The 23,600-nt window shown below is 30.3% G+C and overlaps 3 protein-coding genes and 1 long non-coding RNA gene across 6 annotated transcripts; 2 read left to right on the top strand and 2 right to left on the bottom strand.

The window, feature by feature from the left end:
* Positions 1–1,889: 1,889 nt before the first annotated feature.
* Positions 1,890–2,879, bottom strand: LOC149891227 (cystatin-A3-like). Its single transcript, XM_090083049.1, has 3 exons — positions 2,709–2,879; positions 2,270–2,374; positions 1,890–2,152 (listed from the first exon to the last, which is right to left on the bottom strand). The coding sequence occupies exons 1-3, from the start codon at positions 2,787–2,789 to the stop codon at positions 2,030–2,032; spliced, it is 309 nt and encodes a 102-aa protein (XP_089939175.1). The 5' UTR covers positions 2,790–2,879; the 3' UTR covers positions 1,890–2,029.
* Positions 2,880–3,048: 169 nt separating this feature from the next.
* LOC149891226 (uncharacterized) lies at positions 3,049–4,229 on the top strand. Its single transcript, XR_016451027.1, has 2 exons — positions 3,049–3,137; positions 3,901–4,229. It is a non-coding gene; the product is annotated as an uncharacterized LOC149891226 (long non-coding RNA).
* A 2,673-nt stretch (positions 4,230–6,902) lies between these two features.
* Positions 6,903–15,234, top strand: LOC145180668 (uncharacterized). Of its 3 annotated transcripts, none has more exons than XM_090082203.1 (4): positions 6,903–7,122; positions 7,228–7,367; positions 7,457–7,581; positions 13,762–15,234. In XM_090082203.1, exons 2-4 carry the CDS (start codon positions 7,257–7,259, stop codon positions 14,843–14,845), a joined length of 1,320 nt encoding a protein of 439 aa, XP_089938329.1. In that variant the 5' UTR covers positions 6,903–7,122; positions 7,228–7,256; the 3' UTR covers positions 14,846–15,234. The 3 variants fall into 3 exon arrangements, with proteins under 3 accessions (XP_089938329.1, XP_079911723.2, XP_089938330.1); XM_080055597.2 differs by having other exon boundaries at positions 7,243–7,367; positions 13,762–14,900; XM_090082204.1 differs by having other exon boundaries at positions 6,919–7,122; positions 7,221–7,367.
* Positions 14,887–20,316, bottom strand: LOC145180667 (uncharacterized). Its single transcript, XM_090082202.1, has 7 exons — positions 18,591–20,316; positions 18,136–18,367; positions 17,691–18,034; positions 17,408–17,587; positions 16,650–16,831; positions 16,056–16,341; positions 14,887–15,348 (listed from the first exon to the last, which is right to left on the bottom strand). Exons 1-7 carry the CDS (start codon positions 20,068–20,070, stop codon positions 14,936–14,938), a joined length of 3,117 nt encoding a protein of 1,038 aa, XP_089938328.1. The 5' UTR covers positions 20,071–20,316; the 3' UTR covers positions 14,887–14,935.
* Positions 20,317–23,600: the final 3,284 nt, after the last annotated feature.

Below are 23,600 nucleotides of genomic sequence, written 5' to 3'. Positions count from 1 at the left end.
CCAGTACATTTTACGAACTAAATAGTAAATGTTTCTTGTAAAATATACTTTTGTTTTCGTTTGAACATTAGTTATGTTCAAACGAAAGCAAAAGTATATTTCTAATGCTCAAATAAAAGTAAACGTATATTTTGTTTTTGATTATTCTAACATAATATATAATTATTCAATGATTATAAATAATGTTAGAATAATAATTATGTGAGATAATTTATTCTGATTATTCTATTTTGATTATTTATTTTTAATTATTCAATTTTTGATGTAATTTATTTTTGATTATTCTAACCCTAAAACCCTATCAGACATTATAACTCTAATTGACCATGCAACTTGCGATGAACTACGTTCTAAGTTAAGACATCCTTTCTCTGTTAATGTTGTTACACGGTTCCCCAAAATTGAATTTAGCCCTAACCTCATGACCCAAGAAAATTCTTTGGGTTGTTGAAAGAGTATAACTTGCAGTTTACAAAAATGTAAACCTTAAAATCAGGCATTAAAGTATGCCAGAGAAAGTTGCATTTAAAATTTCACCAAAAATAAGGCTTTTTCAGGGTACAAATGACAGCTCAGTTTTGCATTCTTACAGCATATTTATTGATTCATTTTCTTTAAGTATATCAAAGACATTGTTTACTAATTTTTTGACAAAAATGCTTTAACATTTTGCAAAACAGGTATTTAATAAACATCAATTTAAGGCAAATATTCTTTTTAGTTTGAAAAGGTTGGAATTATCATATTGTGAGAGGCTAGTAGCTATAATTTTTCTGCTAAAGTTCTTTATTTGATGACAAAAATCCTTATAGATAATTGACATATAAGACAATTAATTGGATGCTTTACATGTGTTTAGCTTTGAAATTTGCTAAACAATGTTTTAGTCTTGTTTTGTAATTTGGATTTGTGGAGTCACTCTGAATAAATGCTCAACATGATAAAAGACAGCATGAACTTTAGGGGTTGTGTTAAGGTTGTCTTAAAGAAATGATGCTTTGAATTCTTGAACTTTTTCCTGATAGTTGGGACACAATTTTTTTCCAAAAAAAGATTCAACAACTTTGTTAAACCTTTGCAAAATGTCAATTATTGGAATGCCTTTTCATGGTGCTTAGAGAATTTCAGCACATTGAAGGAGATCACCAGATTTTTTCAAAATTTTTCGGCAATCAGGACCATTGAAATGTCCACCATGGTAAAGCTGAGGATTAATGTGATGATTTGGCAGCCATTCATTTAGAGAATCCAATACATTTTTAAGACATTTTAGAATGTAGTTTACACACCAATCATCAGGTGCAGTTCTATAGGAGATAAGTTCAAGCACAAGTAAGTTGTTAAAATTTTTCAATAAGGTGAAATTGTGTTTTCAAAATATTTTGCTTTTTTAACATCTTTTCCGGCAGTGACATAGTCATTATAAGCTTTTTGTATGGATTAAAGGGTTCTGAAGAACTCTGTTAGATGCAGATTTCTCGAACTGATGTTGCACCAGCAGCACGGATGTATGCTAGAGTGAGCCTGAAGTTTCAGGCAAATCCTTGCAAATTGCAACCAGCATCTGTTGATTGACACCGGAAGCTTTAGAACAGTTTTTGACTAGAAGCTTGACGGAGATAAATTGTTCCCTAGGGAGCAGCTGGAGCTGTACAGAGAACATGTTTGGCAATAGTTTCGGAAGCCACCTGGTTTTTTGTTGCTAACTCAAATTGATTTTGCTAAAGTGTTAATTTTTTGCAGGGATGAGGTTTTCCTTAACTTAGTCAGGCAGCTTGAACAACGTTTCTATACTTTAAACCCAAACGCCGAAGCTAATATTTTAATACTTTACATCTCCATGCGATGAACTGAGTTGAGATTAAAAGCAAAGTTTTATTCTAATGAAATTTACAATTTTCTTCATAAAATATACACTTTTTCACAAAAATTTATTTTCTATTTAAAGCTAATTTTATTTGAAAGCATTTTTTACACTAGCTTTAGATTTAAAAATAGCATTACTTCTAAATTTATATATTTTGGTCAGTTATTCGTGAGGATGAAGTGGGTCACAAATTCCTTTATTATCGTCAACATAGATCAGTTTTATACTGCTGTTAAAATCCACGAAAATTTTTGCATGAAGAAATTTCCCGTGGCTAACTCGAACCTAAAACAAAATGCTTTTAAAGAGTTATAATTAAAGTTGAAAAAGTAAAAACATCTATTTATTAAATGCTCCAAATTACAATTTTTTTCACAACTATTGTAAAGTTATTTATTATACCTTGACGAAGATATTAGTCCCATCATTTGTGAATTGCACTCGATAGGTAACTGCATCGTATATGTCCAAACAATGAATGGTTCGACTAAACAATTCTTCTTTCACCTAAAATTGCGATTTTAAAAAGTTACCTTAGGTCTTAATCTCCTCATAAATTATTTACAAAAGATGGAAGGTTCAAATAATGACAATAATATTTATTGCTCAGTAGTTAGCATAGCTAACACTCAAATTAAACATTAAAATTTCCTTGATCAACATGTAACTTTTAAGTCCATTTTTATCTTCTAAGATCCATTTATTTCTGCTACGTGTAAAATAACGATATTGTATTATAATGCTTAAACAACGGCGAAAGGTTTTTATCGTTTAAAGTTCACGTTGCACGATGTAAAGAAACTATTAAAAAAAAAAAAAAAAAAAAAAAATGGAAACGAACCAAATTTATTATATCTTGAACTTCGCTTGTTGCAGCTAACCTTTCAGACAAAGCGTTCTTGGATTTGTCCATCCCCGTCATGAAAAAAATGAAAAACTTTATTTGAAATAAAAGTAAATCTTTAAGAAAAACGCTTCATATTCTGCGGAACTTAGAAAAACGCTTCATATTCTGCGGAACTTAGAAACAATAGAAGCATATAAAAGTTTAACTTTTTACGCTTTGTGAATGGAGCGAAAATTCAAAAAGAAGGCTTCTTTGAATGTTTGCGGTTTTATACGTATCAATTATTAAATTTGGTTTGCTGCGGCAAAACAACAATGACAACAAAAAAGAGTTTCTATAAAATGAATTAAACTAAATATCAGCAACGAATAACTTCTTGCTCCTGAAGCCATTACATGGCCGGAGTCACGCATTAATACTATGGTACATAGATAAGTTTTTTTTTTATATAAATAAAACAATAATTCATATTTGATTCAAAATTTGCTACGTCATCAATATTAATTGTTCCCGTGATCTCAATTAGAAGTAGGAATAACATCGTTTAGAAATGTTTTCAATTTCCATTTTGTTTCACGAGTGAGAAGGTCATGATGATGGGAACTGGTAACAAACAAAGATTTCAAATCTACATTTGGTAGAAAATGCGATAACAAATAGTATTACGCACTTCAATTTCAAAAACTTTGGGCTTGAAGTGTTGATCTTGACAAAAGTCGTAAAAAAATACTGTAGATATTTTATCCATTTTGCTAAGACCGGGTACCTGCAATCATTACCCGGTAAGGAACCAAGTTCGCGGAATGTAAAAAAAGATATCCAATTTTGGATATCTTTTTCTACATTCCTTCTACAAACTTAGTCTTGTTGTTTCTACCAGAAAATGCATTAATCCTCCGGTAAACATCTTACAATTGTAGTAGGTAAAGATAAAAAATAATGCTCTTAAATATTGCGAGATAAACTAACCTGACCATCTCTTCAAGAACTACCGTCTCATTTGCTTTTTGAATATCCCAACCAAATTTTTTCATAAAAACTCTACCCTCTTCACAAAAGTATAGATCTAAAAACGATAATGGTATTTTTATGAAAAAGGTTGGTTGGGACAACAGCCGCTCAGGTGTTTTTAAAGTTAATGCTAATGAGCTATTATTTCTAATATCCAATTTATTTTTACAACCAGCAAAAATTGTTGTTGAGCAATCTTCACTTAAATCGCTATTGACATAATGCGTACGTAAGTCAGCTTTTAAATTTGGCTCCAGATCTGCGTAGAACATCGAAAGCTGATTTAACTACCATAAAGAATGGACTACCCTTAGACCTTCGTTTTATCACCGTTTTTTCCCAGAACATCAGTATTCTCGGCGAGTGGTTGCAAGAACTTCAATATGGATTCTGTTTGAACCAAAATTGCCGCGAAATACATTAGATATTTTATCATTAAGATATTTTATTTAATTGCGTTAGAAATGTAAAGATATAATTGTTAGTTGAGTAAAGAAACTCTGTTAACTTTTTTTTAAACTTTCTTTTTTGTTGATGTCACGTGGAAGACATTTAGTGGATTTAACATTACAAAAGCCAAAAGAAAAAAACCGAGGTACAATTTTTTACAAGAGTCCAGCTGTACTTCAAGATGAAGATAACATTTCTTTAGGATATCAATCTTCCTTGCAGTAACAATTATTTCAATCTTTTCCTGTTGTTAATGACATTGAAATACAATTACAAAGAAGCGAGAAAACCGTGGAGCCTGGACAATCTACTAATACCACGTATGTAGGTAATTATTAGGATGTTTTTGGTGAAGAAGCCAGTTATTGCAGCTTTTTTTAACATAAGCCTGTGACTCGTATTCAACTTGCCTGTAAAAAGTAAATTGAGAAAAAGACGTCCTCTAGTTGATAAAAAAAATTGGTTTGTTTCAGTACTTCGCCAAAAGAAAGACGAATTAAAAGAATAACCTTTTTTTTTTAAAACACCCTTAAACAGAAAACGGTGACTGCATAATGAAATTATTTAGGGAGACTTGCGTAATGGAAGGTGATTCTACCATTGAACGTTAAATGCGTCATAACTAAAAAAATGCGCCCACTGAGTACATTTCCATATATAAACACCAAAGCCATACAGCATAAGATATTTGGAGCACATTTTTTTTTTCAAAAAATTTGATAGCATTATGCCCTTGGAGACAGTAAAGTAACCGACATTCCGGAACGTACCGCAAAGCCTAATGCCTTTGCGGTACGTTCCGGAAAGAGAAATTTTCTATGAGCTTAAACTTGAAGATAAAGAAAATTGATCATAAAAAAAAACAGCCGTTTGATTTGTTAGGAAATCTAATAAGGGACAGACTCTTTATTTCAGAACGAAAGTGCAACGGTTCACAAGCATTAAAAAACATTTTGCCAGAAGATTTCCGAAAATATTATGACAATATTCTACACTATTAATTGGTTAAAACTTCTTACCTAGATTTACAAAAGAATTGTAATTATTATACGCATCCATTTTATTATGTTTCATTGTTTTCATTTTTTTTTTTTTTTTATTAAACATAAAAGTAAAAAGTTTTTTTTCTTCTTAGTAATCGCTAAAACATTGAATGCTTTGTAACTCCGCAGATTCAGTCAATTTTTTTATATAGAAAAAAATTGTAACTCCAATTTTCGACAAAATGGTATAATAAATTGAATACAACTTCTAGTTGTTATTACTAAACTAAATGGATTTCAAATGTTGATCAGTCAAAAGCAAAAAAAAAATATGGAAGTTCAAACTTTCATTTTTTAAATTCGTTTTAATTATCTCCGGTAAAGTTGTATGTAATGGGCCTAAGAGGTTAACACTCTTCACTGACAATATTTAACTTCCATATCTTTCCCAAGTTTGTAACTGTTAAAAGCCGGCATGTTAGTTCCCAGCTCTAAATGAAGTGCAAAACTATAGAATAACTGATGTAACTGACAAGTTTAAAACGTGGGTCAGTACTTCAATCGGCTGTCTTTTTACTCCAAGGTAGAAAGATTGCAGATGCTGTAAATACTTTTGACATTTGTAACATTTACGAAGTGTTTAATTCTTTTACCCGAAACTCTGCTCAACAGAGCACCACTACACGTGTTGTTGATTTTAGAACGGTCTGATATTTTTTAAAAGAATGGCGCAAATTTGGTTGCCTTTGTTGACACAGATAAGTTAGTTGAATGACTTGCAGTCACAACGTTTTAGAGGTTTCCTTTTCAAATTCCAAATTTTCCAAAACCAAAATCTATTGTTAATTTAAAAAAAACCTATGAGTTGTTAATGCACGTTAGAAGTTGTTACTGTATAAAAAAAAAATTTCTAGCAAACCTTTGTTAAAAGTTCCAAAATTATTTATTAATAAAATTATTGTTGCCTGGATATGATTAAAAGCCAAATTATTTGTTCGATGTAAGGAAGATCCCCCTAAAAATAGAAGAAATTACACAAGAACAAAGTTATTAAGAAAATAATTGGAAAATTTTAAACTTGAAAAATTAAACTTAACTTAAAGCAAACACAATTGAAGATCACAGAGTGTAAGAAATAGAGAAATCATTTTGAACATTAACACATTTGCCTTTTAGAAATAGCACACAAGGTTTGTTGAACCAAATTTTTAATTGTTAAGATCCACCCAAAAAGAAAAATTTAAAAGTAATAGCCATTAACAATAGGGAAATATTTGTAGCCCAAGATTAAGTTTTATTTGTCTCACCGACACAATACTGCCATTTTTATCAAATGGTCTTCAATTACTTTAACAATAATAAGAAAAAGTAGTGCTCGTTACTGCCCCAGCTTTAGGGCACCATCCACTCAAGGAGATCGTTATAATGAAATTTAAACTAAATTTAAATAACCTAATCTTGTAGTTTACTAAAGGGTATTATAACATAACAGTTGTAGGCTATCATTCATTCTGAAAAAGATTGCCATTATAAGCAGTGTAAACACGGAGTTGTTACCTGCCTAATCATTTGGACCCCAACAAAAAGTTAGATATAAAATCAAACAAAACCATATTTCGTTATGTGCCATAAACGTTGATATAATAAATAGCCTCATAAGTTGCCTGGATGTTAACTATTAAAAGATAAGCATAATAAAGATTTTCAAAAGGAATAAAATGAGGGGAAAAAAAAATTGAACCCCGTAATCGAAAGTTGTCAGAATTCTCTTGCGGTTCGCAAAATATCTTTCCGAATTAAACTTAATATAAAGTTACAAATATGTAAATTAAATAGCATACATAACTAAAAACCTTATGAAGTAAATAATGGTCACCTAATTGATAGAGATAATTTATTATTCATAATGAACTTTGGGTAAAAAAAAATGACGATTGAATAAGGAACATTATCACATTTATAAAGTAAGTTTTTTCAATTTATATTCTTAACTAGCTGTTATCTAACAGACATATTTTCTAATTTACCTTCTACTACCAACCTGCCTTACCTATATTATCAGTTTTTAGGTTTTATTGATATAGTGTTGTTAAATAAGATGGAAGTTTCAGAACCACAAAAAAGCATAAATGAGGTTGTCAGCAGTGTTAAATCTGAGGGCTTGTTTGATCAGTTTCGCAAAGAATGCTTAGAGGAATTCGATAATATGGTAAATTATATGTACAAAGTTTTTAAGTGTAAAAGATTTTGGTATATTTTTTAATGATTTCATAGATAAATATATTTCTAATGTACTAGGACAATTATCGTCAGTTAAAGCAGCAAGTAGAAAACCATGTTGCTTCATTTCTTTCTAAACATAAGTATGATACAAGCCTTCAAAAGAACATGTTACGAAATGAACTTAGAAATCATATAACCAAGTAAGGGTTCTTTTTTGTACTAATATTCATTCAAGTTATAAATATGAATATAAATGTTTATGCTTCTGAATGTCTTTTAACTCCTCAATTAGGGATTTTATCTAGTTTCAAAAAATATTCAGTTTGCTAATTTTACTTTAAGAATTGATGTATTTAAATATGATTAGTTCTTTATTATTTTAATTTTTATTTTTGTATAGTTTAATGATTCTAAAAAATAAAAACTTAAGATTTGACAAAAATAATATCAATTAAGAAAAATATTTAATTTATAAACAACCAATGAGGCTTTGATAATGAAAATTTTCAATTTATTTATTTTTGTAGCAGAGTGATAAGCTACTTTAATATTGTGTTTTTAGTGACCTAACAGTTCCCAGTTTTTAAAACAAGTATTTTTTTTTATCCATTTTTCTAAAACTCAAACTTAATATTGTTATCATAGTATAGCACACAAATGACAGCGATTAGTAAACTAATTTATGTATTTTCACAAAGTTGATACATGTGAAGATAAAAAAACTCTAATGGATCATTACAATTTATTATATACTTTGATGCTATCTAAGTGAGGTCTCTCCAATAGGATTGTGCTGAAATCAATGTTTTCTCTTGCAAAAGAGCATTAAATTTTAAAGTTGAATTTTAAATAGTTACTAATTTATTTTAAAGTACCAAATATTGTTATATAGCATATATTAACATCTACAAACCACTCTCCAATATCTAATATTTTATAACTGCTATGTTAATATCTAATATAGCATATAGGTTTTATCTACTATGCATACTAGTATGCTCCCTTCTGTTATATCATTTTTTATTTTTGTTTCTCCAACTTATAGCCAAATCTTCTATTTATTTCTACATTGTTTACTACTGGCTCCATGCATTGACTGTATATTTCAATATAGCCAAATTAGTTTTGCTTTGGGTAACTTGTACATAATAGTGATAGTCAAAAAATTTCATTTTTCTATTAACATTTTTCTTCTTAAGAAATAAAATATAACATAATACTTTCTAGCTAAGGATAAATAAACCTACTGATTTTATATAAACAGTTAGATGAAATGTAAAATAGAAAATCATCTTCTAACTGAATTTTACATACCTTAATTATGAAAATAGTTGGCTATTCCTTAACATTTTTATAAAATTGTCAACAAACAAACTCAATAGTCATAATGCACATAAATTAATAGTAACAAAAGAAGCAAAGTAAAATATTTTTTAGTTTAAAAATTTATGTCAAAACTGCAAGTAAAATTCGGTTTGTTAAATGAGCAAAAAAACATTTTTAAAAAATATAGCCTCACTTTGAATACACTAATGAATAATAAAAGTACTAACGACCACTAGTAATGATCTGCCTTTTAAGAGAGATAAGTTTAATGGACAAGTTTTATGCATGATCAAATGCAAACCAGATTGGAAGGATTTTTAAAACAAAACCACTTTTATATATATATTATATATATATATATATATATATATATATATATATATATATATATATATATATATATATATATATATATATATATATCAAATGGAGGTTACATTTAAATCATTAATTGCTACATGTTGACTTTGTAAATCAAATAAAACTTGAACAATGCAAACAAGAACGGAGAAGAATTTTTCAATTTTACTTTTCTTCTTTTAACAGTTTGATAATGTCAAAAAGGGCACATAGTAAATTACAAATATAATCAAAAAATGAATAAATATATGTCTGCATACTCTTTTTACAGCATATTCAGATATATGCTTTTGCGATAAATATGAAAGTGAATTTTCAGCAATAAAAATTATAAATGATAAATTTATAAAATTTGAAAGAGTTTTTACAATTGGGGAATTAAATCTTTGAAATATCATTTTTTTTCTTTAAGCAGTTTTTTTCAAAACAGTTTTTAAAGAATAGATATTTTTTGATGCCTTAAAATAGGTCTTTTGAATAAATGTTAAGAAAAATATTTTTAACATTAAAAAAACTTAAATCTCTTCATACTGTTGATGCTAAGAACAGAAGCATTCCCTGTGTTGCAACTATTGAAAAATGGTGTATAAAAGAAAATGCTTTTAGTTAGTGAAATCTGGTTTCATATATATATGGTAGTTATTATTTCCTGGTGGATTACATTGCTGACAGTTTTCTTTTCTTTTTTTTTTTTTTTTGAAGTTTTGTAACTCATAACGATGACAATTAAGGATTGGCCCATGAAGCACCACTAGTGGACTATTGTAGTTTCTAAGGTCTTATTTACCAATAAATCTAAATTTAAAACTTTCAGTTATCACACTGGTTATTTACACACTGCTAAGTTAGGAAAAAGATGGTGCCTCAATATGTAATACTAGCTTTCAAATATGGAGGAGGAAGTTTGATAGGGTTGGGTTCTTTTGGTTGATTAGTGAAGAGCTGTCCACTTACTTGCTTAAGTAGTGGGATAGCATTTTACAATGCTATGCAATGCTTTTAGGTATTCATCTGGTTGGCCAGGGTTTATATACAAGAAGAGAAAAACAAGTTGATAAATTTAATGTAATATAATTTTGACTCAACTTGAAGTTGCCTATGCAATGTGACTTAACATAGAAGTGTATGAAATTTTTTGATGAAAGACCACACTTTTATTCTAATTGATTAAAACTTTGGTTTAATAATTTGATATAACTTCCATTTCCTCTCTTTCCTTCTTCAATTTTGCGCACTACTTTTTTAATAACTTTTTTTTTTGATAGAGTTCATTTTTAATATTCGAAGGATTACTTATGGATTCAAATACCATAAATAAATCCTGCGTGTCAGGAGCCTTGGTTAAATCCTGTGTCAAGAAGCAAACAATGCTTGTACTACAGTAGAATTTGAAGTATTTTGTCTTTCAATTCTGCCTAAAGGTTTCAACAATTAAATCTAGAAGGCGCTGTAATTATTTCTCCCTTAACTTGAATGTTGCCATCAAACGCTGTTGGGAGGGCAAGTTGCCATCAAACGCTGTTGGGAGGGCAAGTGGGAGGAATCTTTTTTTTTTGGTTTCCAAGATCAAAAAGTATTCTGTTAGTGTTTTGTTAGTTATTTCTTTGTTTGTGGTTCGTCTCTGGTTACTCTGGAAGACTTGGTAGAGGTCGATTTGAGATTTCAATAAAATTTTAAACGTCCGGCCATTCATTTGTATTTGAAAAATTACAATGTTCATAGTTGCATTGACAGTACTTTCTAAATGCTACTCCCCAATATCTTTGATCAGACTACTGTTGCAAGTTAGGGCGATATCATGTTTTTCAATATAAGTGACATATTTTTTTAGTTTCCAAAGATGTTGCATCTGGGTTAAAGTACTTAATGGTGCCATTTTCAAAAATATGCGTATTTATTTTCAGCAAGTCCATATTTGAAATCATCATTTAGTGCTTACATTCGGTACAGGTTTTTAAGGAAGTTAACATAAAACAAAAGTCAACAAGAACTGATCACACCAATACTTCACCCAGTGTCGTGCTGGCCAGTCTGGAAGTCTTGAAAACTCCACGGGTCTCGTGAAATGATAAAAAAAAAAGGATAAGTGATATTATTTTCACTAAGACAAATTTTCAATCTGTTATTTAAACTAAACTTTTTATATATAGGTCTTAATCACCCTAGGCAACGATGTAGAATAACGAGATTTTGATACAGAGACTACAGTAATAGACCGAACAGTTGTTTAATTTTTTTTGTAAAAACCAGCCGTTGAATCTTGGATATTAAAAATGGGAGTTTGTTAAGGACGTTTATCATTTCGAATTGTGCACCGGAATGTGCGCAATTCGAAATGATAAACGTCTTTTCTCTCGTTTTTTGTTTGATTTTTACTTGTGGTTCATAACTTTAAAAAAAAAAACAATCGCGTTTAAGTTTATTGTGTTTGACTATTAAAATTATCTTAATCTTACGTTTTTCTTGTTTATCGAGTTTTGTTCTAGATCTTAAAACAAGTTGGGTTTTAAAGTTTTTGTGGAGAAATTTGATGATATCTTAAGTATAACGATTGAGCCTCGCAACCGTCAAAATTTGTCTTGTGTTTTGTTTATGTTTTTATTGTATAGAACAAACACAATTTGTGCTCCCCAAAATTCAACAACCTTTATTGTGTCTACAGATATCTACTCACTTTAAGTATAATAGTGACTGCTGCGGGGCGGGCGTTTTCTAAGTTAAAATTAATATAAACTCGACTACGCTCAACACTTACAAATGAGAACTTAGACGAACTAATGCGACTCTTGAATATTGAATACCGCATAATGGTGCACTTTGAAAAGCACAGTAGCGATAGAGTTGCAAAAACTTTTAAAATGTTAAGTGCTATTTGCGATTAGTTTATGTTTGTGATTACGTTTAAAGTGCTGGTTAAATTGTCAAACGTCTGTGAATTAAAAACTTTATTCTTACTATGGTGCCGCACTTTTTTTTTTTCTAGAGGTCAAATACTGCCCCAGCACGCGCCACTGACTTCACACATTTCAAAGGTATTGAAGAAACCATAAGTGCCTCAAAATACAATAGACAATGCTAAATCTATGAATTAGACGTCTACTCTTGATAAAGAATATTACGAAGCCATACCTAAATAATGCCTAAACTTAACATTTTTCTATTATCTATTTTCTATTATTAGTTTATCATAAGTTTTATAAATGATTTTATTTAGTACATAACATTTTGTACAAAAGCTAAAAACTGCATAATATTTTAATGCTGCCCTTTGGGTTTTTTACATTTGCTAACCCACTCTCTTTGTAGTTTAATGCTTTTAAAGAATTAATATTGTAATAAGTAATAGTCGTTGCTATAAAATTTATAAAACTCTATATTTCAAGAAAAGTTCTGTGTTTACAAGAAAAAGTTCTGTTTGCATGAAAAATTCCGTTAGTAAATTGAAAAAAACAAGTTTTTATAACAAAAATATCCAGTTAATTTTAGTTTCTTGATGTTTTAAAAAATAATATACAGCTGATTTTAAATGCCAAATTTCTCTTGTAATAGAGACAGCGGTTTATTGATTTAAAATTGTCACGACCGCGTTTATCACAACTGCGATTTCAAATTAATCTCCCGCTAAAGAAAAAGTATGCGAAATATTTCATAAAACAACAGTTGATACAAATTTAACGCGACGCGTTAAATTAAAACCTTTTTTTTGCGTCATTTTATTGTAACGTTTTGAAAAAAAAAATTCGTTTTGAAATACCGAAATAATATTGCATGACAGTTGAAACAAAGCCAGCTAATGTTTGGACCGATAAGGGCGAGTCTCTTTAAAAATTAAGTTTCAGTTTATTTTTCCAATTTTTTAAAACTTTTCATGCGTTTGATTGTTCTAGAAAAAGGCTCGAAGTTTTTAAAACCTTTTTTTTTATTGAATCGAATTTATCGATAAATTATAAAACTTCGAAACGATAAACTGTTAACAAAATTATTGATAGAAAGAATAAACTAGTAAAAATTTTACTTTTTTTACAATTGGATAGATATTCATTGAATCTGCTAAGAATTGCATTCCTTTCAAATACCAACTGCATCCATTTCTGAATACCTCTTTTTATATACTTTTTTCAATTTAAACTACCTTTCAGGAATGCGAAGTTAATCGTTTTTATAAAAAAAATAAAAAAATTTTAACGCAACAGTCGAATTGTCAGGATCAAACTTTCTCTGGAGCCCAAGTGTACCGTGATGGGGCAAAACTCAAATAATACTTTTAGTTTTTTATATAGACAGTAATTTATATGGTTATTCTATTTTTATTTATTTTCGTAGGGTTTAATTTTTATTGGGATCCGTAAGTTGGTTACCAACAAAATTAAAACAACGTCGCTCCTACGTCGCTCTTTTTGGACTTAACTGCTAATTACTCCGCTCGTCACAATAATGTCAAATTTAAGATTTGGAAAATATTTTTAAAAATATATCTGATGAGCCTATTTATTCGATTTGATTGTTTAAAATTAGACAAAAGTTTTTATTTCAGCAGAAAAATTCCAAGAATATTTCTAATTCTGCATAACATCTTTTTAAGGACTTTTATCATTCTAAATTGGATTTACTACCCCTCCCTCCACCCCATCCCCAACGTCATTTCCCTACACTGTGTAAAAAATACTGCTACTACTTGCGCATTTTTATTTCAGATCCGAAGTTATATTGAACAGTGTGAAGCAATTAGTGGACGAAGTGTTGAGTGCGAAAGGACATAGTTTCTGTTTGATTATTGACAAACAAGTAGATAAATATTTAAATAAAGATGAAAAAACCGAGTTGTCTAATACACAGGCAGCTCCAGGTACAAATGTTAAAGAACGAACTGAGGTAACTGAAATTGAAGAAGTTCAGATGGAACTCAATGACAAAGTTGAAAGCGAAAGTACCGGCGACGTAAATAATGTAAATAATTCTGAAAAACAAATTATTGACGGTCTCACGGAAGGAGAAAAACATGACGAAGTGAAAAAATCGCTAGAGAGTCAGGTTTCAAGTAAAGAATTAACTTTGCCTAACCTAAAAAATGAAACTTCGGGCGGTGATGAATACAAAAATTCGGACCTTGTAACGGAACCTATATCCGATGATTCGTCATGTGTCGATTTTGTCGAAAATGTAACAAACATTAACTCTGCTAGTTCTGCTGGGAATAAGAGTCATCAGGAAACAGAAGGCAAAGATTTTCGCCGGCGCTCTTCTCGTGCAAGAGTCATTCCTTTGAAGTATCGTGACGAAGAAGAATCTGATTCGGGAAACGAAGGAAAAAAGAAAAATAAACGCTCGCGCAACAAAATTTTAGACGACACTGAATCAATCTCCAGTAATGATATTGATGATACACAAGATAGGAAAATCGTAATTACCATTAGATCAAAAAAAAACGATAACGATACTGATTCAATTTCTAGTAACGATGATTCGGATAACCGGGTGAGTAAAAAATTGATAATAAAATTAGCTGATGATTCTGTGCATAGAAGTTCCAATGGTTCCAAAACAAGCTCAAAACTAGTTGAAGGAGCCGGTGATCTCGATCTGAAGAAAGATTCATCTCAATATCAAGATGAAACTTCAAAAATGAAGCGAGGTCGTCCACCGAAACGAAATAGTGTCAGCGAAGACAGAAAACGTAAACATTCTTCTGCGACAAATGAAAATGAATCAGATGATGAAAGTATAGTTTCAAAACGAGGCAGACGATCCGTTAGAAGACAGTGTTATTCACCTTCCTAACTTTTAAAATGGTTAAAAAATAATTAAAAAAAAAAAAATACTTTTCGGTTTATTAATTAATTTGTTACGTTAAAAGAATTTGCGCGCTATTTAACCTCGACTCATTACAGTGCGTAACCATGAAGTAAAGTTGTAGACATGTGTATAGACACTATATTTGCCGGCATCACCACACGTTCCGCTTCCCCATGAAATAATGCCTTGAAGTGTCCATTTTTTTTTCAGGGTATCCCGGAACAGGTACCCTCCACCACTGTCTCCTTTGCAAGTGTCTTCATTAGTCGACTTGTTTCCAGCGCAAAACATACTTTCTGTAATATTATATTCATTTTTGTATGCATTTATACAGTCACTTCGTGAAACCACGGGAATATTTAGCTCTTTAAGTAGTTCTGATGCTTTGCCTTGCGTTGTCACGCCCCATCCAATAACAGTTCCAATTCGCCCACTCTTTGATAGAGTTTTTTGTTCGCTCGTTGGTAAACAAATTGGAAGAATTTTGTCTAGATAGAAGTTTTTATTTACAGCTGTGTTTAAAATAATCTTAATCAGTTTAAAAGAATTCAAAAAGAAGAGTGTATCGAGTTGTTTTTTTGCAAATAAAATCATCATTTTCGATATTTAAACATCTATTAAGCCTTAAAAAATAATTTAATATTTCAAAATTGTTAAAATATTTTATCTTCTAGATGTGATTTTCTCAAATTCATAGATATTGATTGTTCAAACAAATAGTAGTAATTGAATTTTTTTTAAATAATTATTTTAAAATAATATTCACCAAGGATGCCATTGAAAAATGGAGTTTGTAGTAAAAAAGTTAGTATTTACTACATTATCCTTTAACTTTAATGGCTGAATAATGACTCTGAATTGAGTCTACAAGTTTTGCACACCTTTCAGATGCTAAAGCGTACCAACCGATTTCACAACCTCCGACATTTCAATGATGGAATTCTATTTAAAAACTGGTTTTAGTCAAAGTTTTTTCACCCCACCATCAAGAATAATGCAAATGGATATGATACTAATATATTAAAAAATAAATAACAAGTCTGAATTTTTTACTTTCTACTTTTTTGAACACATCAATATAGTAAAATTTTTAGTTTGCTGCTAAAAGTCAAAACTTGATTTCATCAGTTATTTAATCTCAATGAAAGAGATTCTGTTTCTGACAACATTCGTTTTCATTAGTTCAAATTTTTACCTGATAATCTGGCTTTTTCCTTTAGTTCTATCAAACCAATATCATTATCCAGCGAGTTGATGTTAAAATTTGGGTGCGCTTCAGCATAATTGGCTTCGTAAATAAGATCAGAGTCTTCGTACCGTTTGGAAATATTATGAATTCCTAGGAAAATTTTGAATTCATTTCTTTCATAACGCCTTATAGGTTCTGTGTCAAATAAACAGTGCCCAGCTGTAACTATCCACTTATCGCCAAGAAGGCTTCCACCACAAAATAGCCTCCAACCGTATTTTCGGGTTTTAACCTAAATTGTAATTAATTATGTTGATTTTAGGTCAGGGAAGATTTTGATCTTTCTTCGTTTGAATAACATCATCATAAAATTGCATGTATATATATGCATATGTATGTATGTATGTATGTATGCATGCATGTATGTATGTATGTATGTATGTATGTATGTATGTATGTATGTATGTATGTATGTATGTATGTATGTATGTATGTATGTATGTATGCATACAATAGTTACGCAGTTTGTATATGTGCATATACTATACATGATTAAACATGAGTGCTTACATGTATCTATTTACATTTTAATAAAGTTACCTCAATTGCAACTTGCCAGGGCCAACTATGTGCAACAGAAAGTGAACCACCAAGAAGTCTTGCTCGGTTAATTGAGTTTCCAGTTGATTTATGAACTGGTTTACCACATATAGGTACACAGTAAGGTGATTCATCTCTTTCCCAACCTTTACCCTTGATACAGTTTATTTCAGGCTGGCTACCTACACATTTACAAATTTAAATCTTATGTATAACCCTTTTATTTAATGTATAATATTAGCTGAATATATTTTTCTTTCTAAATATTCCTCCATTATATTTATAGGCATTTCTAGAGTTGTCTAGGCTTGCACATAATTTAGTAGGGGAGCCTTCAGATATGCCGAGAAGAGCAAGATTAAATCACAAATTGAGTGTGGGGGGGGGGGGGGTAAGGGTGAAGGGAGAGAAAACTAAGGTTAAAGGGTTAATATTCTTTACAAAATTTTTTTTATACACTCATGTCACTCTTTAGTGAATAGTAATAGCAATCCACACTCAAACAAAATAATTATACCGGTTCTTTTTTAAAGATTGAACTATAAGGGGCACGGTCTTTAATTAGCCACTGATTACATTCCTTTAACTACTTACTAAAACTATTTGCATATTCTGTATTAATTCTTTTGCATATTCTGTATTAATTTTTTTTTTTTGGCTCTCTTATACAACAGCAATTCACAATATTACGTAGGCTCAACGTCATGTCACGTTGACAACACAGAAAATTCAACTCTAATACAAAGTGCAAGTAATACCTTTTAATCTGTAAAATTTGTTGCACGAGTAAAATGCTCTTATTCCATTCAAGGTCTTCTTAATTACTTCTTTTCCATTTGGAATATGGTATCTGGGTACACAGCTAGTTGTTTTTCCTGTAGTCACTACTTCTTTTTGTTTGTTTTCTAATTTGCAAGATCTCTTTTCTTTTTCCCGTCCTTCACAAAAGAAGAAAAATATTTGTTTGTTTTTTTCATCGCTCTTTGTTTTTTTATAGCAGTTTTTTCAAAAACCATAACCAGGTTAGATATAATTTATTACCTTCACAATGGTTGAACTCATTTTCCCCAATGCATAAGCGTTTTCTTAACTCTTTCACGCGAGAAATGCACCCGGACCATTCTTCCCATGCGGACCATTTTGCTTCATTACATTTAGGTAAGTTACATTCTTGAATTTGCTCATCCTCTTCTTGCTCATTCCTTTCGCCGCATTTCAACTTGTTGACGTTTGCATTAAGGCACAACCTTTTTCTTTTTTTGTATCCTAGGTCACACGAATGCGAACATGGAGACCACTCTTGCCAAGTGTTCCATTGACCGTAAATTGAGCACTCTGTCGACGGAGTACACGCTTGTTCTTCATAATATTCTCCAGCACAGTTCCTATAATAGTTGTAGTACTAAATGTTATTGGTGCATCCAACTTTGTTTTTTATTTGATATCTAAAAATATGTTGGTTCTTATATACTGAAAAATTATTTACCTCCCCCCATCCATAGTTGAATCGAAAACACATGTTCTTGATCTGTTACGTTTGCATGAATCAATATTGCATGCGCTCCATGAAGACCACTGAGACCAGCTTTCTTTAAATTTACATAACTCATTTTCGCTATAGCAATCTGTTGCTTCGTTGCTTTCACCAGGACATAGGTTTAAGATATCAACAGTTAAATTAAATTCATTTTGACACACGCGACTCCTCGTACGAGAACCTGACAAATTTTAAAATGTTTAAACATCATAAAAAAAGGAAAACACTAAAATAATGATAACTTGCTGTTACTTAGGGAAAACCATTTGATTAAATTGATGTGAATCTATTGAATTATTTGAAGAGAAACTGCTCTACCAGACTTAGTTAAGCCAGCCACATAGAAATAAGTACATTTTGCATTTACAATTCTGGCACTAGATACATTAAACCTATATTCATACCTTTCCCACAAAATGACGAACATTCCGAAAACGGGGACCATTCTGTCCAATGTGTTTTTGGAGGACACAGGGCTTTAAAACAAATAAGTTTTTGTTTTTGTAGCTCACTTTCGTTGCATGAGTGTCTTCCAACGTCTGATTCAAAATATATACATTTTCGCTCTCTCGTTTTTATACCTAAGCCACACTCTTTATCACAAGTTGACCAAGAACCCCATTCACTCCATGATCCTCTGACAGGAAATGTACTTTTAGCACATGGTCTCATCTCAATATGAGGTTCAAGACATTTTGTCATTTCTAAGTTTGTTATAGGATCGAGACAAAGTCTTTTTCGAATTTGATAAAAACTTTTTGGCCACGTTAAACATTCACTCCATTCTTCCCAATTCGCTAACACTCCAAATGAACATGACGTGTTACATCTTTCAGATTCTGAAGCATCTCCTTCGCATGCTCCCGAGTAATCTGATCTCGCATTTGTATAGCATAATCGTGTTCTGTGTCTCATTTCGTTGCTACACGGTTTATTACAGTTGGACCAATTTTCCCACTCACCCCAGGAACCGTGGCAGTTAAACTGTTCTCTTGTTAGTTCACCAAGAAAATTTGTTTGAGCTTGCCATGGATACCGACAAGTTATTTTTTCTATATTTACCACAGCAGGCCAACCGTTTGTTAAAGCTTCGTGCATCCAGTAGTTTTTACAATTACAATGAAAAGGGTTGTTATAAAAACTTATTTTATTAAGGCTGGGTTTGTCACGAAAGAGATTTACGCTAAGTGTTGCTAATGAGTTGTTTTCCAACGTAACTTCCGACAAATCTGACAATTCGTGGAAAGCGTTTGAATCAATTCTTCCTATTGCGTTATTGTCTAAAAGTATTGACTTTAACTTTTTTGTATTTTTAAACATATCAGTATTTACTTCGTCAAGTTTGTTATGAGCTAAGTTTAGAAGCTCTATATTCGGAATTTGCGCAAAAACGTCGTATTCCTGTCTCTGTAAATTGTTCCACTGTAAGTGTAGTCTTTTTAAACTCGGTAAATTTAAAAAATGTTCATGAGATAATTTCTCTAATAAATTATTATTTAAATATAGCTCCTCTAATGAAACAAGATTTCGAAAAACTTTTGGAGAGATCGTTTTTATATTATTGTGACCTAAGTTAAGAGATTGTAGGTGTCTTTGATTCTCAAAAGCGTCTTCAGAAATATGTTCGATGCGATTGAACTGTAGGTTAAGTCTCTTTAAGCTAGTAAGATGTTTAAAATCGATATCAGATATATTTACAATTTCGTTTACTTGAAGCGATAATATTTCTGTGTCTTTTGCAATGTTCTTATGCACGGTTGTTAGCCTGAGTCCGTTGCAGTAGGAGGAAGGCACGGTATGCGATACGCACAAGCATTTTGTCGGACAACAACGAACGTCTATAAAAATCGCCAAGAAAATACACATTCGATGAAGAATTTCCATAGCTCATCTATTGCAGAAACTCTTCTTCTGAGATCCACAATTTATACATCCATCGATTTTTTATTTGATTTTTTGTTTTTTGTTTTTTTATTTTTTGTTTTTAAAAATTTGCTCTGTTTTCTTTTCTTAGTTTCAAATTTTTATTCAGATTTTCTTCTTGAATTTTCTTTTAATCTGTAATCTTTAATGGCTTGTTATATTTTTCTATGATTTCATACTTTTTCTGAAAGACAATAAATAAAATGTTAAAATATGCAGTGATTAAAGAGTCGTGGGAAAGGATTTCTTACTTTTTCATCAATCTTATTTTACGTCCCTGACAGTTTATAAGTGTAAAATAAACAAACGTAGATGAACCAAGTACTTCAATAAAATAAATAAAAATAATGATTCTTTTTAGAAACTTGATATCTCGTTTCAAAACGAATCAGGTTGCCTAAAGCAGTAATGAATTCTTAGTTTATTGATGTTTATTTGCGAATAACTGCATTAGAATTAAAAAGTCGTCTGACTTGTTCAAATCGAGACAAACAAGTTGTCACAAATATTTAAATCGAGATCAATTCATGATCTCATTTATTAAACTTAAGTCATTTATAGTGACTCTATAATCAAGTTGCGACCAATAAGGGTCTCAATTTTTATAATTATGATACTCCTCTTAAGATCCACAAAAGGTATTTATAATTTGACAAAATATAAAGTGTAAGATTGTAAGTGATCTCTTACAATCTTATACTTTATCTAATATTTTAATATGAAAATAAATGTAAAAAATACCCTTAAATATTTCTCCTGAAAATAAGAAACCTAGCTGGTTCCTAGAACTGGATACTGCTTGGTATTTTACTGAAATATTTTCATTTTCAACACGAATTTTAATATCCTTTGTAAAGAACCTAAAAATTTAAAACTAAACTTAGTTTTAATATATTTTAATTTTTTAAAAATTTAAATTTTTACTCAAATTTAAGTTAACAAATTAAAAGCACTTTTTTTATCGCTTAGCAACATCGACTTTGTGACGTCAACATTTTTTTGAACCAAATCAACCAGGCTTTTACAACAACATATTTTGTCGTAAAGACGTTGGCACACATAATGCTTACCGGACTCCAATCTTCCCTTTCACAGTATTAGAGTTTTGTAACAACTGTAGGATAACAAATTTACTGTGAACTGTTTAAATGTTTACTTTTCTTATTGATTTTTTGGAAATAAAAGACTTAATTGGCTAATAGCATAGGAACTGTTTGCGTATTTGCGGTTGATCCCCAGAAGATTTCTGCCAATACTTCATGCATCACGACATGATGATTAAGTAGATATGCAAGCCCTAGAATATAGACGCAGACAAATGATCAATTTAAGCAACAGTCTCATTGAAAGAGCCCTATAATAATCGCAAAAATACTTATGGTAATGTTTTTTTTAAATAATGAAAAGTGACCAAGCACCTCTGTCATCATAAAAGTAACCAATCACTTCTGTAATAAAAGTAGATATACAAATATAAGCAATTTCTTCTATTTAATTAAAGTGAAAAAGCAGTTTTGTTAAATATTTTTAATATATTGTGAATCTTCAAACAAAATTAATTGAGACTGCAGAGCTAAATGAAAATAAATCTTCCAATCAAGTTTGTGGAAAATTGATGATAGTATATCTCACGAGGTTTAAAAAAAGTGGTTTGCTAAAAGCATTGAAACCAAATACAAAATCCAATTTTATCTTTTTTAAAGAGAAATAACTTCCCAATGAAATTTCTTTCTGGTTAAATATTTATTCAGTGCCTTTTTTTCAAACTTTCCCAATAGAAAATTCGTTTATGAAGGCGAGTACACAAGGTGAGGAGTATGGAACTTAACAAAAACTGTTTTGACATTTTATTTTCAAAGTTTGTGTTTTCAATTTTTTCCTAGTTATTCAACGGTTAGTGCAGGTCTAAAAGATATATTATATCTTTTAATTTTATTTAACAGTTTTTTGTCTTTCTTGTAAAACCAGGGTTTGTTGCCTTTTTGCATTTAACGATTTTGATGTTTGTTTCCAAATACAAAAACCAAGCATGAAAAAAATTTTTGAGCTATTTAGAATAACTCTAAAATTAGTTGAGAAAAGTGTTAATTTCATTTTAAAACCTAATTAGAGTTTGATAAACTCAAATTATAAAACAAAAAAATTAAAAAACGTGCAAAAATTAACATGCAAAAACATTTTAAAGCCTTTTTAATAAAACATTAGGATTAGAGCTAGATGGAATAGAAACAAACAACAGGTTCTGCGGGAAGCTGTGCACTTATAGTTACACTCTGTGATTCTAAAGACAATGCTTTCAAAATCATCATTATTCATCTCGTTTTTTTTTACAAGACAATAGAAACTACCTCCCTGTCACAAACCCAATGAAAATTGCTCAAACATAGACGGCAACATCAACAACTGCTCAAAGCACGACAACATCAACAACATTTGTTCTGACACCCTGACGACAAACGGCATAAAACAGCAGCAATAAGTTCTTTATATTTACCTAAAGTTTTTGTTCAGTTAGAAAAACAGCTGTCAAAAAAAATCTAGTAATCAAAATAAGAAATTCATTTTTTTTTAGAGTGCTGACATTTAGTAGCTTGTGTATTTCCGCCTTTATGTAAAGGCTAAGAAGTTATATAAGAAAGGTATCCTTTGGTTTCTGAATCAAAACAAACTATATCGTTTTCATCAATGAAGTTCGCCTAATCTGTCGCCTTCAACAAAGAAGTAAATATTTGTAAAACATGCTGTCTATTTCTTCGTTTTGGTCGAGCTGTCTCGACTGCATATGCTGCTTTATAAATCAATTTGTAAATTAATAAGCAGGTTAACTTGCCAAACCAAAAAAAATTTCAGCGACTGCAACCCGCTCTAAGTTTAGTGATCAAGGCGACATCAAAAAACATGTATTGAAATTTTAACGAGTTAAAACTCAGAAGATTTTTTCAGGGGTTTGAACCAAAATATGGAAACCGTGCTACAAACCGGACAAAACCGGAAAATTTATTTTCTTTTTAACCTTGAAGTTTTTACACTTTTTTTACTTTTAAAAAATTTTTTTTTTGGTATTTTTTTTGTCAAACATTTTGGATAAAATTCTTTTCCATAATGCAAGAGTATCCAGCAAGCGATTATTGCTTCGACTCTTAATTCTTACGGCGCTGATTAAAAGAAATGTTTTGCTTCGAGATGGTCAAACAAATTTGAGAATTCTTTAGGCCGTAGATACATCTAATCTTATTAAAATTCTAAAGTGACGTTCGTCATTTTGCTTTGCCATGAACTGTACTGCGAATATACATTATGTATAAAACTAATATACATATATATATATATATATATATATATATATATATATATATATATATATATATATATATATATATGATATAAAATTTTAACCAATACACTTATATAATAGCATAAAAATTATATCTTTAGTTTATAATAATAATAATATATATATATATACATACATATATACATACATACATGTA

The sequence above is a fragment of the Hydra viridissima genome, unplaced genomic scaffold, assembly GCF_058129835.1.
Source record: "Hydra viridissima isolate aposymbiotic clone 2 unplaced genomic scaffold, HvirCarnegie_v1 scaffold_3, whole genome shotgun sequence".
Lineage (NCBI taxonomy): Eukaryota > Metazoa > Cnidaria > Hydrozoa > Anthoathecata > Hydridae > Hydra > Hydra viridissima.
The sequence above is the reverse complement of the archived record's forward strand: the minus strand, read 5'-3'. Positions and strand labels throughout refer to the sequence as shown.

Excerpts from the sequence above, each read along its gene's own strand:
- LOC145180667 (XM_090082202.1), bottom strand. The coding sequence starts at position 20,070 with ATGGAAATTCTTCATCGAATGTGTATTTTCTTGGCGATTTTTATAGAC. Across the intron at positions 18,035-18,135 it reads TCAACTATGGATGGGGGGAG|GAACTGTGCTGGAGAATATT; the intron begins GTAAATAATTTT and ends CAACTATTATAG. Across the intron at positions 17,588-17,690 it reads TGAGTTCAACCATTGTGAAG|GACGGGAAAAAGAAAAGAGA; the intron begins GTAATAAATTAT and ends TCTTTTGTGAAG.
- LOC145180668 (XM_080055597.2), top strand. Across the intron at positions 7,368-7,456 it reads TAGAGGAATTCGATAATATG|GACAATTATCGTCAGTTAAA; the intron begins GTAAATTATATG and ends CTAATGTACTAG. Across the intron at positions 7,582-13,761 it reads CTTAGAAATCATATAACCAA|ATCCGAAGTTATATTGAACA; the intron begins GTAAGGGTTCTT and ends TTTTTATTTCAG.
- LOC149891227 (XM_090083049.1), bottom strand. The coding sequence starts at position 2,789 with ATGACGGGGATGGACAAATCCAAGAACGCTTTGTCTGAAAGGTTAGCT. Across the intron at positions 2,375-2,708 it reads TTCAAGATATAATAAATTTG|GTGAAAGAAGAATTGTTTAG; the intron begins GTTCGTTTCCAT and ends TCGCAATTTTAG. Across the intron at positions 2,153-2,269 it reads GGACTAATATCTTCGTCAAG|GTTCGAGTTAGCCACGGGAA; the intron begins GTATAATAAATA and ends ATTTTGTTTTAG.